The 18,851-nt window shown below is 40.8% G+C and overlaps 1 protein-coding gene across 4 annotated transcripts in view; it reads left to right on the top strand.

Annotated features, from left to right (window-relative positions):
* Positions 1-18,851, top strand: part of tle2b (TLE family member 2, transcriptional corepressor b) — a 69,376-nt gene that overhangs the window by 28,607 nt on the left and 21,918 nt on the right. For all 4 annotated transcript variants that reach the window (XM_028403007.1, XM_028403005.1, XM_028403006.1 and 1 more), the window contains one exon: positions 2,569-2,613. In XM_028403007.1, coding sequence (XP_028258808.1) covers positions 2,569-2,613 — 45 coding nt within the window. The remainder of the gene's footprint in view (positions 1-2,568; positions 2,614-18,851) is intronic.

The raw sequence follows: 18,851 nt of genomic DNA, 5'->3' as shown, positions 1-18,851 counted from the left end.
CATAAAAGACAGTATGAGAGGAGCAGGAAATGTGAAAGGTGGGATAATTGGCAAAGGACGACAGAAAAGGTGTTGACAGGAGAGAGTGAGAGAATAGTCACGGGAGAAAGAGGGTGACACGGGAGAGACACGGGACAAGAGGGTGACGACAGAAGATTGCAGACGTTCCCTTGGTTACACACAGTGGGACACAAAGGGTGAAAAGTTAAAGGATGTGGTACACTTTTATCTTGTCCAACCTGCTTTTTTAATGATGTTACTCTATGGCTGCCATTGCTCCTGACAAATTAGTAATGATTTATGTAGACACTAGATGCCCTGGGCAGGTAAATACATGCAACCTCTGAAGGTAAAAAAAAAGACCTGTACCCATTTGGGGATGGCTCCACAGATCCCCTCATTAAAATGTCCAACTTTACAGCAGACAACAGCCCCAAACAAAAAAGGGGGACCTCTAGAAATAATTTCCACAATTGCAGTAAATCCTTGGGAAGAATTTTCAATGAGCACACATTTTTATATTATAGACTTACATTTAGTCATATTTAGGGGAATTACTGCTTTGAGGTGTTTTCAGTATAAAAGTGTGACACTCAGCACTGTCCTAACAGAGCTTTGAACCATATAGGTGGCATCACAGAGAATCTACAGTACGGTATATGTACAAACTCATTGGAATCATATCCATATAAATGCATGAAGAAAGTCTTCATAAAGCTGAGAATATTATATGTGGTGGACACACCTTCTCTTCTTCTTGTTTTTCTTGCAATTTTCCAAGCTAAAGCTCAAATAACAGGAATTCCACACCCTTACTGACTAAAATTTAATATATACTTGAGGGAGAAAAACTGACATTGCCTTAGAAGCAGCAAAATATGTCAGAGCATGTCACAGCCTGAGGGAAAACCAGTGATAGAACAATGAGTCTGCACTGGGCTTCTTCAAAATCTGCCTCCTCTCTTTTGAGCTTTATTTGATCTTCTGCATTTTGTATGTAGTGTAGTTATGCAGAGACCATTTCTTTTTATTCCAAATTATTTACTTTAGTAGAATACTCCTACAGTGTGATGTGGAATTTGAATTTTGATAGAAAGGTACATATATGGATAGAGACAGATAGACAAAGATAGCAAGTGAGTAAAATGAGACAGGAAATAGAGAAATAGACAGAAATGGAGAGGAGAAAGAGTGTCTGACAGCCAGCAATAGAAGAAAGGGAATAACTAGAGAGAAGCAAAGGGGGGAGAGAGAGAGAGAGAAAAGGCAGGCTGACAGCGTCTGAAAGATAGAGATTGGAGTGAGAGGGAGGGACTGAATGAGGCGGGGAATAAATGGAGAGAAGAGAGCGATCATGTGAAAATGAGCAAGAGAATACAGAGAGGGAGAGAGAGGCATGTCTCACTCTCATCAGTCAGAGTGTTGCTCATCCAGCGGCTGAGGATGCTTTTGTCACCATGACGGATCCTCTCTGTCTGTATGCTGCTCACCGCCAACACCATTACAGAACATTACTGATGTACACACACAGAAGAGAGAGCCATGTATTTAGGAAGGGCACATGGACAGTCAGAGGTTCCAGCAGCATGTTTATTATTTTACACATTATGATAAGTGCATGGCACACTCTCCACGGATATGATGCATTATTGACCCTCTTTACAGCTCACATGAAAGATGGCCCTGTGACAAAAAAAACAGCATATAACAAACATATTTGAGATGCTGGAGCCTGCGACTGTGTGGCATTTCTTGAAGTATCAAAAGCACTGCCAATTAATGTCACAGTTGATTGAATTATTGATGAATCTGTTTGATTGTTTTAAGCTCTTTTAATGACATCTGATCATAGGAATTCACTTCCTGTGTAGCACGTTAAGGGAAGCAGAGCTGCTTTGTGGGCTCTAATTAGTTTCCTCTGCCAAGAAGGTTCTGTGTGTAGAATTTGGCAGATAGCAGAAGACGGGAGTGAACTCAAGTGTAACTGTGTGTTTTTTTCTCAAGAATATATAAACTATATTTACACCTTGTTCTGTAGTTGTCACAATACAAACCTTCGGATGGGGCTTGGAGAGTCTCACTGTGTTTTTGTTTACATTTAAACCTTGCAGATTTTATGTTAATATTATGTAATATAATACGGAAAAGACTCTTATTTAAATACAATACATGGTGTCTACAGGTATACAAATGCACACAGCACAACACACACTGACAGAGCCATGCTCATTTGGCAGCCTTACGTAGATACAAACAGTCTCACAGTTTAAAACCCCTGACAAACAAACACATGCCGAGATGGTGATCACACATAACACACGGAAACATAAATACCTCATTACCTATACACAGTACACACACTTGTGATACCAAACACACACACACACACTGCCTCTCCCTCTTTCCCATTTTTTCTCTCTCTCTTTCATTAAAACAGTGACAAACAGTGACATACGCAGGCTGCTGAGCAACAGATGTTCAACCGGAGACATTGTGTAAGACTGAATGTTAATGTGTGCTGTGAATAAAATGCTAACAAGGTTCTGTCATTTGTGTTTGACTCCACAGTACTATGAAATGTCCTATGGTCTCAACATTGAGATGCACAAACAGGTAAGAAAGCCTGGATTCAGTATGAGTTCTACACATTGTCAGACTGTTGTTGTGTGGCTGTGTGTGTGTGTGTGTGTACTCCTGTTTGCAGCAGGAGGTGAGTGTATTATTTTACACACACAAACCCCATTGCATGCAACTGAGTCATTTTGTGTGGGTTGGTTTGTGCTACTGTCTTGTCCCTGTCCTCTTCAGGGTTTTGTTTTTCCACTAAGTGCGCTCCATGTATGTAAACAAATTATTAGCAAAACATAATGTAAAATGTAGAGTCAACACCCAAATAATAACAAGTATTCCTCTTTCTGTTTAAAGTGTTTTAGTGCACGTCTGTGGAAAGATGATGAGAAGGGAAAAGCAGTTTTTTCTTTTTATATTTGGTAGATTAGTCAGTAACAAAAGGACAGCTGTAATTTTAGTAAAGGTAGCATGAGGCTAGGTGCTATTGCCATTGGAATTATTATATGAGCAATGAGTTTGTGGCATAAGTTACACACCTGTGGTGTTTCTGTGTCAGTTAAATGAAAAAGGCAAGTCAGCACCAGTTAATAAAGTTGTGATAACATCAGTGTTATGGATTACAGCAGACATTTTGATATTTGGCGGTGACACAAACGCTTACTTTTGCCTCAGGACCTGTTTTGGCAGCCTCGCTCCTGGTGCTTTTGAAGCTGTGTGCGTGATGTTGTGTCCTACATGCTGCCACCTTCATCAGACAAAGTTTACAGATATTTACAGCTTCATTCATGTGATCAGCTTTGGACTAATGCTTTGAAACCAAATCCTTGCCCTATCCACATGATCTGGCACCCTCACTTGTAGCTCATTCCCAAAACAAAAGAAGGAGCTGACAGAGATATGAGGTGTCTGGAATCTGTACATGGGTTATGTGTGAAAAAGACTATGTTATGTTAAATAATAAATGCAGTAAGTTTTATAAAATGTACTTCCTCTATTATTAGGCCTCTATTAGGCCATAGACTTGTCAATCACCCCTTGTATGTTTTGCTTTGTTGTTGCTGGCAGTGACTGACACTTGACATTGACAAGGATTAGCTATATATCTGTAGTATGTGTTAGTTTGGGTAGGTGTGTAAAATCAGCTTAACAATGTAAAGACCAAATACCGGGCTGAAAAAGGAAGGTCAGTGGAAATCGTGTACCATTTCTACTTGTCCTTGCTGAGATCTAGTGAATGAAGACATGTGTCTGATGAGCAGTGTGTGCTCTCAGGAGCAGGCGAGTGCTTGTCAGTCCCCACACTTGCGGCTAATTTGCTGCCTGTGCCGTGCGACAGGAAGAGGAGACAGTCAAATTGCATACACAAAGACAGGCAGACAGTCAGGTAAATGTCAAGGCAGACAGACACATAGCAGACATGAAACCTGCGGTGCTTCAGTGTTGACAGACCTCCATGCACATAGACAGAATCATTATCCAGTTGAATGGCATTCCGTTTAAGGTGACTGCCTGTGTCTCCCGTTCTCTGTATATATCTATCTGCTATGCTAACTCGCTCTCTGTGGTGGAGTCAGGCGCTGTCATAGAAGACAGGACAACAGTTTTTTTTGCATTGTGCAATGAGCTCTCAGCATGCAGAATAACAGTTCATTGTTTGAAGACATCTCTTCAAATGAAAGCCTCTGCACTCTGCACCTTAACCTCATAATCATTGTGTCATTTAGCTATCATGATAATTATAGCACTGAGACATCAAACAGTGGGTTTCTGTCCAAACAGAGTGCAGTGTACATACTTCAGACTTCACTCGTGGCTGATGTTGTCCAATGCTTGAAGTTAAGGGTAAGAAATATGAGTGACAGGGGCCTATTTAACATGGTTGGTATCATATTAAACTTTAATCTCTTTATTGTACTGTGACACCATGTGATTGTCTTTGAAGTTCTACTTTTGGTTGAAACTACATTTATATACTTCAAACTTCTCCTACCTGCCTGCAGCACCATGCTCCACCATATATCCTGGCTGTGATTGTGCCTGTGGTGTCTCATGACCACAAGAAAAGGTGCATGGCTATGTGAGCACCAATTCGACTGGTAACAAAATTCAGCACTGCTGTAGTTTGTCTGGTGAGGACAGGCTGATTTTTCTACACTACTCCAAAATCCAATTTCAGCCGTGGACCCGAGGTGTGACCCAAGGTTTCAAATGCAGCAGACTCAAAGGGAACTTTATGTTGGATTGTTGCTTTGGCAGAAAAGAGAGCAGACACAACTATTGACAGAGCAATAATCACAAAGAAAGAAAAGACAGACAGGCAAAATGAAGGAGGAAGACTCATGTTATAAGAGACCAGGAAATGGGAAAAACTACCACACAAGTATAGTTTAATAGAAGTATCCTGTTTATTCCTGTGTTGGTCACCTCAGGTTAATGTCAAATAACTATGATGTGGTGATTAATCAACAATTTTTGTCATGTAATACTACTCATTTTAGATTTAGCATAAACTGCAAAATACAGTGAAAATTCTACTTTAATCACAAGAAGGGAAACTATTACTCATCAGGAAGGGAACAGAGATAAAGAGAGACAGACAGAGAGAGAGAGAGAGATGGCTGGCAGAAAAGCCAGGCAGTACTGGACTGTCAGCTCTTGTCGCCAAAAAGAAGAAATGGACTGGGGTGCTGGCTGCACCTCTGAGAGATGGAGAGAGGGGAAGGAGGGAAAGGAGGAGGAGGATAGGTGGGGGGATGACAGAGGAAGGCCAAGAGAGGAAGATGTGTGGGGGAAAAAATAGGAAGAGTGGAAGAAAGAAATGACAGAAGGAGACCAAAGAGCTGCAGTCAGGCGAATTAGAGTAAAAAAAAAGAGAAAGAAAGAAATGAAGAAGAAGCAGTGTGGTGTCAGGAAGCAGTGAAGAAAGATACAAAAAAAGCCAGCAGGTGGGATGTGAGAGAAAGGAAAGGTAAAAAATATATGTTTGAGCAACAGGGAGGAAGTGTGCATATGTGGAGAAGATGGCTGTAAAAAAGGAAAGAAGTGTTGGGAACTAGTGAGAGAGAAGACTTTACCGTATCACAAAGAAAGAGAAGAGACGTAATGCACAGATAGTATAAAACAGAATAAGGATACAAATGTAGCAGAGGAATTATTGAGACAGAAAGAAAGCGGACAAGGACAACGTACAAAGAGATGAGGATGTAACAAAGGAAGAAGACATAAAAAGTGGGATAGGAAAAAGTACGATGATTTAATAAATGAGGGCTGAAGATATGAGTGTATGAAAAAGAGAGCACTAACAGAGCAAGAAAGAAACTGAGGAAAAAAACTGAAAGATCTAATGCTGGAAAAAGTGTAAGAGCAGGGATGTGAAGGAAAGTAGGAGCTAGAGATTAATTGAACGGATGAAAGAGGAGAGGGTAAACAGGAAGGATGGAGCCTTAGAAGAGACAGATAAAGACCTCATAGAACAGATGAGGGGGAAAAAAGAGATGGAGATGAAAATGAGAGCCAAGGAAAGAAAAGCAATGGAGGGAAAAAGGAAAAAAGAGGGTGAGGGGGCAGAGAAAAAGAGAGAGACATCAAGAGAGGGAGGGAGCTCTGAGCTGCAGCGAGAAATAATGAATCATGAATAGATTTAACAGTATCTGCTCTTATTTCCTCTCCACCTCCTCCTCCTCCTCCCTCGTCTCCCCCCTCCAGCTTCCTCCTAACATCCTGTCAAGATCACTGCCTCTCTCCCCTCTCCGTCTCTTTCTCTAGTGCACGCTCTGTCATTATCAGTGGCAGGGCCATCTCATGTCCCAGCATTAATTGAGCTGTAACAGTCATCTCTTTCCTTCCTACCCTTCCTTTGAGCCTCTTTTGATTTTTCCTCATCTATCTCTCTCTCTCTCTTTCACTTTTTAAATTTCCCACTTGGTCTTTAGCCTCTCTCTCTCTCTTTCTTTCACTCTCACTCACTCTCTTCTTCTCTGTCTGATGATTATATCTGAACAATATAAGGACTGAAGAATGATAACATCTCCCCCTCCGTCTCTCAGCTGTATGGAGACAGTGACATACATGCGCTCACACACAGACACACAGCATCTCTCCAGGTTCACTTCCATTATCATATCATATCATATCATATATACACTCGCTGTATCACCAGGAGGAGGGAGAGGCTAGAAGGACTTTACACTGCTCTCTGTGGTTGTTCTATATTCATTGATGTAGCACATCTGGGGCCGGGGTACTTATTGACTGTACCCCCTGCTATGTGCACATGCACATATGTGAAATTTCAGCCCCATGTAAGTTGGCACAGGGCAGCTTACAGATAGGATCATGTGCTGCATGTCTTGTCTAAGGTGCGAGGTGAATGGATTGACAGTTATTTCTAGCAGCAGAATGAGGAGATGATGGCAGACGGTGAAGAGAAAGAGGAGCTTTGTTTAGACTTGTGTCCAACCAGAGGCAGCGACTGCCTATAAAACCTTGTGACCAGAGTGCAGAGAATGTGAAAATGTGGAAGGCAGGAAGTGGAAGAGATCAGACAGAGCCCACAGCTGTGTCGCTACAACAAGAAGACAGTCGGTCACAGCAGCTAAACATTCAGAAAATGCTCTTCACAGGTCCATCATTCTGGTTTAAAACATATACAATTATATATAAGTTGGTATTAAATAGACCTTATTGTGTATTTGAGGGCCAGGCAGATGGAAAGCACTGGAGCCATAGATGCTTACTGTATGACAGGCCTTCATTTCAGTGTCAGTTTTGACAAATACACATACATTGATTGTACATCATTGCAGTTTCAGAAGCTATTTGTGATTTCAGCATCTGCGTATATGATTTCTTTGCTGGGACAGTGTCCTCCTGCAGATCCCTGGGGCCTAAGAGGAAGTTACTGTGGCAGCGTTTCACTAACTGCATCTGTAAGCGCATTCTCTACGAGTGTGCTGGGATCTGACTGTGCATCAAAAAATAATCAGATAACATCAGGGGCTCATCCTCACAATGTCACTGCACCACAGCACTTTCCTATCTGAACTAAACAGCACACATTAATGTCTTTATTATATCTTAAAAAGGAAATGGCAGCGCATGAAGGCCTGAGCTTACGTTGCATCATATAGCCACTCTCCTCCTCAGCCTTTCCACAATCATATCACAGGAAACAGGAAAATCCTGTCTTTGACTCCAATTTGGATGACCTGCTCTTGTTAATTCATTATGATAGTGTGTGTACAATGATTACCGCTTTTAGGTGTGCATAAATGTCACCCTGATTTATTTAGAAATCAATATCCCAAGGAAAGAAGTGGCTGCCTTTCTGAGTCTGGCCTGCGTGGTTGGCTGATTATAACACAGGATTTTACAGAAGGTTAACACTGAGCTGTGACACTAAGCTGTGACACCAATTTTAGGTTTGCTGGAGAAATTCTGCATGTTAGAAAATGTTATGAAGCTGGGGTTGAAAATGCAAATTTGTTTACCTCTTATTAGCCAAGTAGAAGATGAGACTGGGCAATGTTGTGCTAGTCTTCTTGGTGGTTTTGATACGTTTACAAATCGAACTGCAGGATGCTCAAATAAAAGCATTGTTAGCTGAGAGGCTAGAAAGGTGAATGGTTGAAAAAATGAATCATTGACTTTAATCTTGTCGTTTAGTTGTAGTTTAGTTTTTCTGTCACTGTTACTTTGTCACTGTCATTTAATTAGAAACGTATAGTTTGTGTTAAACAGACCCGTCACAGTGTTACAGGGCAAACATCTGTCATCTGCAACAAACTTCTATTCCATTTTCTTGGCTTTGGCTGACATGTTCTACATCAGTTGGCAGATTTTACATGCAATTTGTGTATTAACCGTCATACAATGTGACCACTACTATCGTTTTCCCGGTAAACTCTCATATCAGTCATAATTTCTTGCTTGGTTACTGCTGCTCTAAATTCAAGTATAATTTGTTGCACACATTCCCAGCTTTTGCTAATGTGACCTTATAAAACTGAAACTCAAGTGTCTCAAATACTGCACACCTATGAAATGAGCAAGGAAAAGTCCTCCTTTGTTCTTCTACAACATTTTTACCTTGAATTAAATGCTCAATTTGTAACATCTGAATCATTTACCGTACATATTTTGATCATGAATAAAGCTAAAACCCTGCAATCATCTAAATCATTAAAAAAAAAACAAAAAAAACATGAGCCTGGTACAGTTATCGTGTTAACACCCCAGTGATGGAATTCTTCTGGTGTCAGATATGTTTGGTGTCAGATATGCAGTCAGATATGCAGACTAACAGGCAAAAGAGGTGGCTAAGTTGTGTGTGTGTGTGTGTGTGTGTGTGAGAGAGAGAGAGAGAGAGAGAGAGCAGTGTGTCAGCGTGTCCTTGAGCTGGATAGTGGACCCCTAGCTGGTTACTAATTTTAAGCCATTTAGGATAATAACAGCATGAGATAAAAGCCTCAAAATTAGCAGCTGGGAACCAGTAAAGCAAAATATAAAACCTAATATAATAAGAAACTATTACATTGGATGGCAGAATACATTGTGACCAGTGCTCTTATATAAATCCTATAGTATAAGCTAGTGTTTTTTGTTATGTTGCAGACATATGGGCATTAAAACAAACATGCTGAAGCTGCAGCATCTCTGTAATGCCTGTGCCTCCTTTACTCCAGAATAAAGACCAGATTCACACCCTATACACACAGAATCAGTGTTAGCATATATATAGCCTTTACATAGTGTATCAGCATGCTAGATAAAGAGAGTGCGTGGTTCACAGAGCAGGCAGGATATTATAGGAGGCTGTGTTTGACAGTCAGGATGCTCGGCAGCCAGACTGTTTCCCCTGTGGACTCCTGAGGACAGATGAAGCAGCTGGCTGTCCTTCCTTCCTGTTCCCTCCTTTCATTTCACCACCACACATATGAGGCTGAGGGTGTGGAGTATACTGTGTGTGTGTGTGTTTGTCCCTGTGTGACTGAAACACAGTCAGTAGTCCAGTCATTTTTTTTCACTTTTATGTGAGTTCATGTCATAAAGCAATTTGTTTGAATTTCTTAGCAGGCAAGTAGAAAAGCATATTTGAATTTAGCTGAAAACAAGGGACAGAAAAGAGAATAAACAGAAAAAATGGACTAAGGAGGATTAAAAGAGTGAACATGCAGAAGAGGGAGCTCACATAAGAGAATGTTTATCTGCTTGCATTGTATAAAAAATGTGTGTATGCTCATCCTCCTGCCTAATTAGTCTGAGCTGTCTGGCCTTTTTATGTATGTGCTTGTACACGTGTGTGCAGTGTGTGTGTGTGTGTGTGTGTTTGGATTGTATATTTGGCTAAAGTTGTGACCTGAATCCTTATCTCACTGGGGAGAGAGAGTGAATGAGAATGAGAAAGGAAGAGAGTTCAAGCAAGAGATGCCTTCATTTTAACTCACTGCTTTGGTTCATAATAGGATTGGGCTTCTCTCTCGTTCCTTCTGTCCCTGTCTCACTCTTTCCATCTCCTCTGCCTCATATTTTTCTCTCTTCAATCCCACCTTCCAGTCAGGCCATAATCCCATGGTTGTGGTTGGATTTTTTTAACTGGTTTTATTTAAAGGCCTGGATTAAGACGAGCCTGCATATGTGGGTCAACTAGAAGAGGTTTTTTAAGGGGTCAAATTACATTATGTGTGTGTTTACGGTGTGCGTTTGAACTCCCTCTGATCAGTGGTACAGTCCCTCTTTTCACATGATGTTGCATCTGTGCTCTCCGTGTGCAGCTTTGATGTCTCTCCCTCTGTTTCCTTCTTTCTCTCTCTCTCTCTCTCTCTCTCTTCAACCCTGTGAGTGTATGCCTTTGTATGTGTAACAGAGCTCATTTGTGAATAATGAGGCGTACAGAAAGAGAGGAGGAGCTGGTAAGAGTGAGGTATAACCCTGTAGGAATGATCGAATTGAAGTTGAGAGAAAGAGAACTGAAAAATAAAGAGAAAAATGAGTGATTAAATTCCCAGGGAGCTATAGCCTTTTAGCGTAATAGCTTTGTCACTCTGGCAGAGGAGCTATGCATAGCTTCGCCGAATGTATTTGCATCTCTCTGCATGTGTGTACGCTTGCACCGTGTTTGTGACCAGTTCTTGAAATGGAACAAATAGGTTGGCAGTACTGTGAGTGAACCATTGCACAGCACGCGGCTTTTATCTTTAGCCATTTTCACACATGAAGTCCGGACAGCATCTGGAGAATCAAGTCTAGACATTGTCTACAGTTCCTTTTTACACATGCAACAAACAGCAGGCGATTGGGTCAGGCCTGCTAACAGCATTCTTCAGTTCAGCTTGGTAAATTTGCAACGTGCTGCATGTGCAGTGGTAGCTGTTTACTTTTTCTGGTGATATTGTGAATACTTTATTTGTATTACCTGATTTGTGTTGACATCTTTGATACATATTATTTTATTTTTCTATCTTATAAAGGTTAGCATTCTTATTTATGGAAGGCTTTGTTGTGTTGGTTTTTTTGTTGTTGTTGTGAAGGAGATACTATAATACTATACTATAATACTATAATTTCATTCAACTTTGCATCATGTGCTGTACAAATAACAGTGTGAAAAAACAAAAAAACACAACGTACAGGCAACAGCAACAATGCTTTAATCAGTGTCACTAGATACATAGATAGATCCAGAATACATTGGATCTGGATTATTACAGATATTAACACGTGTATTTTTAACACAGTATCAATAATAGATTTTATATCATAATAATCTTCTTTACCAGTTAGCTACAGTTTTTGCATACAAGCGACTCCAAACTAGGTGTCTCCAAATTGTAGGAGTTTAGTGATTATAATCTTTCATGAAATATTTCAACAATTATTAGATGAATGTCCCGTTTTTAAAAATGAATGTGGACTGCAGGAAAATGAGAACTAATGACCAAATACCTGCCAAATATTTTATTGGCTTTAAGCTGTCCTTGGACTTTACATCTCATTGTGTTTTTAATGTGTGTATTGTTTTTGTTTTTTTTAGAAGGGTGATTAGATTTTTAGAGTGTGAATGATGTGTGTTGAGCATTGTGAAGAACGGTATTTCACATTTAAAAAAAAATGCTGAATATGTATGCTGAAAGTGACAATAAACTAATACTACTAATGTGGCAGTGTTTCAATGCTAAGATGCTATCAAAATATATAAGCTGCTCCTATGACTGCTTCTCTGTTTCAGTAAGATGTGTTAAGAGTGATTACCAAAATAATGCGTGAAAGCAAATGCGTTGTCATGTTAATATAAAAAGTGTGATGATAAAGAAGACTTAGTGTTCATCTGTAGTGGCACCTGTACACATGGTCTGAAGTTAGCAACAGGAGAAAGTTGCAGCAGCAAATAAATTCAGGTTGTACAGTAGTTTTTTTTTGTATTTTTGAATCCACCTTAGTGCAAGGACGTTTTGGTCTTGGTCACATTTTGCCAGGAGGTATTGACTTGCAATAAAAGTTCTAATGTGGGGATAAACTCGGATGTTCCAGCACTCAGTCTGTGCCGGCCCGATCCAAGCTCTGCCCGTGGCTATAAAGCAGATATTAGGAACTGTGCAGTGTTGTGCCATAGTGCATTCATGTTTCATTTGTGTGTGTGTGTATGCCTGTGCATGTACACATCTTTGAATGCCTTTCCATGCATGCATGCCTTGTGCAGCCAGCTCTGCCACTCTGGCTATTTTGTGTCTGATTGTATTGCGGACGACAAGAGTTTGAAGCCGTATGCAGTCTGTCAATGCAAGCTCACCAGCTGGCACACTGTGAATATGACTAATAGCTTAGTGTATAATTTAGTCAGAGAGAGAGAGAGGTGTAGAAAGCTATAAAACTACAACACCAACTGTGAGGCACAGATTTTGTATCTCATAGTAAGATCCCTGTGTGTGTATATCTGTTATTTACAGATCTAGGGGCAATACTACACCTGAGCCCTTGAACCTATGTATTTGTGCATAAAGTTATTGTAAGTCCATGTTTCTAACCATGTTGGACCTTCATGTGTGAGTGTGTGTGTTTGTGAGAGTGTAGAAGAGAGCTGTCTGTCTGTATTTTTCATTCTAAATGTTTCTGCTGCCTGGTCCGCTGCCTATCTTGTATTGGTTCTGCACTGAAGGTTGAATCAGTGTTTTTATGTGTCTGTGTGTGTGTGTCAGAGAATGTATGTGTGTGTTGGTCTCATGCTGGGAGGCTGCCTGCTCTGCACACAGCTCTGTGTATGTGTGCTCTGCTCTGCTCTGTTTGGATTGGTACTCTTTAGTGTGTGTGTGCATGTTCGTGCACACAACTGTTTGCGGTGGCTTTTGTGTCTGTAGTTATATGTGTGTGCACAATTCTGAAAGTGCGTGCATGGACATGTGTGTAAGTGTTTATGTGTGCTATGCTGCTGCCCCCCCCCTCCCCCCTGTTTCCCTTCCTCTCCTTCCAGAATAGAGGGGCCATCAATCAGAGGCAAGGGGGATGGAGGAAGGGAGGGAGGGGAAGAGGAGGAGGAGGAAGAAGAGGAGGAGGCGAAGTGAAGGAGAGGAGATGGCTCCACGCCAGGGAAGAGAAGCTGGCATGCTGCCCAGAGGAGAGAGGGAGAGAGAGAATGTGGAGAGAGGAAAAAACAAGACTGAGCAAGAAAAGAAAAGAGAGGGAGAGTCTGAGCGAGAAGCAGGGCACAGAGATGGAGCAGGAAGGAGAAAGGAGAGAGGGAGAATGAGAAGGAGGGCAGAGAGAGAGCAAAGGAGCAAGGCCAAGTGCACTGAGGGAAAATTGAGCGCGAGGACAGAGAGAGAGAGAGAGAGACTGTGGAAGTGGGAAAATGAGCCAGCAGTATAGAGAGAGGAGACTGATTGGAAGGAGAAAAAAAAGAAGATAAAAGAGGGAGTGAGGTGGGGGTGCTGCTCATTGAACTGCTCTGCGTCTGCAACCCCAATCAGTGGGTGATTAGTACGTCACTGGCTGCAAATATTTACCTTAAACTGTTCACAGAGGAGAGAGCAGCCCAATTAGAAAGCATGGGGACAGAGATAAACTCCAGCATTGTGTTTGTGTGTGTGTGATATGTACACACCCTCTGACTTGAAAACAAGTCATTGCTGCAGACCAACCTGTGTTGGTCTGCAGCCATGCACACATACTACAAAGGTTGTAAGGCACAGGGATGCTGGATAACTGACAGATTATGTTGCTATTTTTTCTTAAATTTTAAAGCAGTAAAAAAAATATTGTGTAGAAATTTGGAAAATTGATCTAGCGTACACTCCAAGTAGACCAGAAAGTAGAGAGTATCTTCACATCTGTGGAGTGTAATCTTGGCCGAGTAGCATGATATTACTGTCCAAAATGACTTTACAGCATGTTAACTGCTTTTTGAAGGGAAAAAAGAAAATGCTGCTGTCCAATGATTTGCTTTTGATAGATGTAAACATTACAGCAAGCAGACATCACGCCTGTCCAATGATGCAATGTGATGCTGATTTATTATCAGTACTAAATCAATTAATATTATACGACAATAAACTGTTTTCTAAACTTTTTTTGGAAAGTTTTGAAGTTTGAATTACTACACCATTAAAAAAAAATAGACAAATGTTCAAAAAGGTATTTGACATTTTTATTTAGGAGCATTTACCCAGAACAGAAGAGTTCCTTTATGATCCACCCATCACAGGAGCTCCAAAGGTCAGAGCCTCAGCAACGTCTTCACCAAACTATTTTGTGTAACAGGTTTTTTCTACCAAGGTGAAGTTGACTGGGTATGCATGTTTTTTTTCATTACCATCATGTTTCACATTCTCGCTATGGAATGCATTCATCTTGAACAGTGATTTGCAGCTGGATTCTTCTGTAATTGGAGCTTCAGTTCTCTTTGTTGAACCATTGCTCATTTTTTCACCAACCTGTTTCCAAGGATTCAAACCAACAACTGTTCAAGTAACGAGTAAGCGAGCAGTACTAGGTGTAAGAAGAACATAGCATGCTATGAGAGACAGCAAAGAGTAGTTAGACTGAGTGGAGGTGTATCATACACACACACACACACACATAATGCTGGCTCGCTCAGCCATAGTGAGACTCAGAGGCTGGCACAGCTGGCAGTGCCAGAGCACACTGGGCACCATCTTCCTCCTCCCGTGCCAATCTCAACCCACGCTCATCACATTCAAATTCACCAAGCTTTATTGGCAAGATGAACATGGTCACTGTTGCTTGCCATCACACTGGGAGACCAAATACAATGCTGATCTTTCACAGGGAAGTGGCTTCCCCGTTGTTGCTGAGAGTGAAAAGTGTGTGAGGAAAAATGTGTGCCAGTTCTGTCTAGTCTTCATTTTTAGGTATTACATATCAGCCTGCATTTATTAGGTGCTACATCTTGTGCAAGCCTGAGATACAGTTACACAGCACAGGATGTCTTGTCATTGTGAGAAAGCAGTTGGGGTGCAGCTCCTTCTCCAGTAACACCGCGTCAACATTCAGATTATTTGTATTTATTTTATTATTTGTAGCTAATTAATTATAAATTGTAATGACTTAAAAAGTCCACATACAGTCTCATCATCCATCTGCAATGGTTTATTTTATGAGTGTTTTCTTTTTTAGGGCACCCACCGCCTCATTTACCCACCTGTCTGGAATATTTCTACTTCAGTTAGTCGTTTTCTACCTTCTCCAGAATGCCTTTTGACAGCCTTCACTGAACAGGCAGGAGTGTGTTGCGTTTGTGCTGTGGGTTAAACATGTGGGTGGAGAAAGCAGCAGCTATAGTGATAGCAATTGCAAAGTAAGTGCAGAAGAATGAGATTTTTCCAGTCAAACAGTGAGAATTATGCCTCTGATACAAAGCTGGTCTCTCTGTTTCTTTGGTGCATTCTGGTCCACAGAGCTGAACGGAACAGAAGTAGTACGGTTTCTTTCTGAATTTCTACTTGATTGAATTGGTCAAAAACAAATTCATTGCTTTGAAATTAATGACCTTTACCTTTAGACATCACATCATTTCTGCTGACCACCCATTGCAGATGTAATATTTCAGAAAGGATGCCACGCTCTCCCCATTTACTTTGTTGTCGCCTGCACTTTAAATACAGCTGTTGTGTTTTGCATTGATCTTATACAGTGTTTTCACATCCATCCATTTGTAAAAAATGTATGCAGACAGAGGAGCTGAAGTCAAAGAAAGTGTCGTACAGTAGAAAAACATTGTGACCACATATATATCATTTGATACACTTTAGCTAAGCCACATCGTGCTTCCTGTATTCAACTCACAGTCTTATCTTACATGCTGTCATTCACTCTGACAGTCCTTGTGATCATTTAAAATAAATCAGTGTCTCTGGCAGTGTCTCATGTCTTTGAAGTGCTTTGTAGGCAGGCTTTTAGTGTTTAGACCTGCCCATTCTTAGGAAACAGCTGCGCATGTATAGTATTGACATAGTTTAGGTTTGGAAGCATATAACAACATAATGCTGTCTTATCTTTTACACATCTCAGTTAGATCATTATACAGCAGCCAGGCTCTGTGTATTTTCCTGGTTTGTATTTTTATCATCCTGTCAATAATCTGACAAGATGGCAAGTCTAAATGTGCTCTGTGTGTGTGTGTGTGTGTGTGCGTGTGAGAGATACGTATACAACCAGTTGCAAAGAGCATGTGTGTCCCTTTTCCTTCCTTCTCCTTCTTCTAATTTTATACTCCCAGTCTTTTGTGTTTTGGGGAAATTGAAAAGCTGTTCTTCTCTCTCCCTCACCTATATTTTATCTCTGTTTCACCTAAAGCCTCTCTGTGTGTGACTGTATGTCTCCATGCCAGCTGGCAGCATATCTGCCCTCAGGTGTTTATTGACTAGCCCCCCCCCCCACTCTTCCTTTCCATCTTCCCATCCATTCATCGGTTCATCCGGCCCACGCTTCCCGGTGCCTGTACTTTGGCCGTTTTTTTTAACGAGACTGCGCTGTGTGTGTCTCCGACAGCTGTCCTGGCTCGGACCACTTTAGCCCAGCTCAGCTTGATTCTGTTGTAAAACTCATTGGTTCATTGATGTCTTATTGGTGTGCAGAAGTTTACTCTTCAACATTGTGTTTTAAATGAATAAATGTATGTCTCATTTATTGCTAAACCTGTTGAGAATTAACACTCAACTTCACAGCTCAGATCTGTTAATTAGCAGTTTACAGTCTGTGTTCTTTATTAGAAATGAGACACAGAACCAAATGTTTATCCTAAGCTTCTTTTTTGTCTACAGTACTTTGGTTTAGCTTTCCAATAATTGGTTAATTGGTATCAAAATCAAATTGGTCATGTGGAAAACCATTAGTCAATGAACACATTAGATCACTGAATTCCAATTTTTGGTCCTGGATAACATTTTAGCTGCAATTCAAAGAGGCAAATTCATTCTTTTTGTAACCACAGAATAGAACTTTTCCACATAGAAAATTGCTCTGAAAGTACTGAAAGTCCATCTGACAGCTTTTATATCATCCAGGTCATCCAAGTCTCTTTCCTTTGTACTGTTTGTTTCTACTCAGCTCTTTAATCTTCTTCTATTTATCTGGTTATGTTTATTTGTAAAGCTTTTGATCAACGTTACAGCCACCTAGGTTAAAATGAAAGCAGCTGTGTAAGACAACTGTGCTGAGTTCATTTCTATTCAGTTTGGACAGATATTCAGACTAGATGAAGCACTTAAGTGAAAGAAAGAGTGCGTGAATTTCCACAGTTTATTACAGATCAAGTAGTTCTTTCAACAATAATCTCAAAAACTTTGCAGGTTGAGTACGTTGCTGAATAAATATTGGAGAATCTTTCCCAACTTTGGTCAGTTCAAACAGAGGAACAGATATATTTGTTAAAGGAGCCTGTCAGAGCTACCTGCTAACAGGGCGAACATGGTGAGGTTTGTGCACTGTTGCTGGGTTCTTATGGTATTAGTACAGAATGGCGGTAAGAACTTTATGCTGGTTCCTGTACATGGGAGTGCTTTGTTTGACTTCCAGCTGCAACAACGGAACAGATCGAAGCAAAGCAGGAGAAAGTCAGGCAGGCTGACAGACGTTTCAGGAAATAAAGACGTACCGTAATTGAATACAGGAAGACAAGAAGTCTCTGAATTTAACTAATATTATCATCATTTTCTAGCTGGAAAAAAAGTGTATTTTTTTACTGTTGACATTCCCTTTCCCATTCTCACATCTCTCTGTGTGGTCAACACACACATGTGCATGCATACATTGACACATGTCCTGTGTGATGCATACAGTACATGGTATGATGTGATGAGGCAGTGTCTGTCCTTGGAACGGAGCTGTGTCTGATGATAGCTTTTTATGAAGTCATGATGAGAGTGGCTGTAACTGACAGGCTAGATGATTGTGTGTGTGTAAGAGAGAGAGAGAGAGAGAGAGAGCCTTTGTACGATGGTGTGCATACAGCCCTGTCAGTCATTGCGGTGCCCTCGCTGTCTGTCTCTCTTCCTCTCCAATATCATTTAAGCCAGGAACACATGTTAGTGAGGATGGAGTGAGAAAAAGAGAGAAGGAAGAAAAACTGACAAAATATCAAATATATCAGCAGAGCAACAAAGAAAAAACAGATGAGATCAACTGATGTTATGAAGGAAGAAAAAAGGCAGCTGCGCGAATAGAGTGAGGACAAATTATAATAGAGAGAAAGGAAATAATGTAGAAAAATAGAAAGATGGAAGAAAACCAGACAAATGGAGGCGAGGGAGATGTGAGAGAGAGAGAGAGAGAAAGAGGGGGAGAGGAACGGGACGAAGAGGATGAATAGGGTAATAATGGCTCAGTGTGAGAGCTGTTGTAGAAAAAGAGAGAACGGCTGAGTGAAGAAGAGAACAAAATGAGGCTAAGGGCACTCAGACAGATAGAATTAGACACACCGCAGAGGTTCAGTGTTTGTGTCTGTGTGTGTGTGCGCTTTTGTTTTTGTATGTTTGTGTTGGCAGCTCTATTCAGAGAATGGGTTTGCAATTTGTGTGTGCGTGTGTGTGTGTGTGTAGCTCTCACCATTTACAGACCAAGAAAAATCATTTGTATGAATTTTCCAAGTTTTTATGAAATGGACAAATGTGACAGGTGGTGAGCCTGAGAGAGAAATTCTCTGAGGTTTTGTGCTCTTTGGAAAAGTGCGTGCTTGTTTGCACATATGTTAGTGTGTGTGTTGAGAGCAAGGGATGGAGAGAGGACTGAAGTGGATGAGAGTGTGTGAGGCTGAGCTAAATGAGAGTGTG

This window comes from Parambassis ranga, chromosome 4, assembly GCF_900634625.1.
Source record: "Parambassis ranga chromosome 4, fParRan2.1, whole genome shotgun sequence".
In the NCBI taxonomy this organism is placed as follows: Eukaryota; Metazoa; Chordata; class Actinopteri; family Ambassidae; genus Parambassis; species Parambassis ranga.
This window is presented reverse-complemented; position numbering and strand designations above follow the sequence as displayed.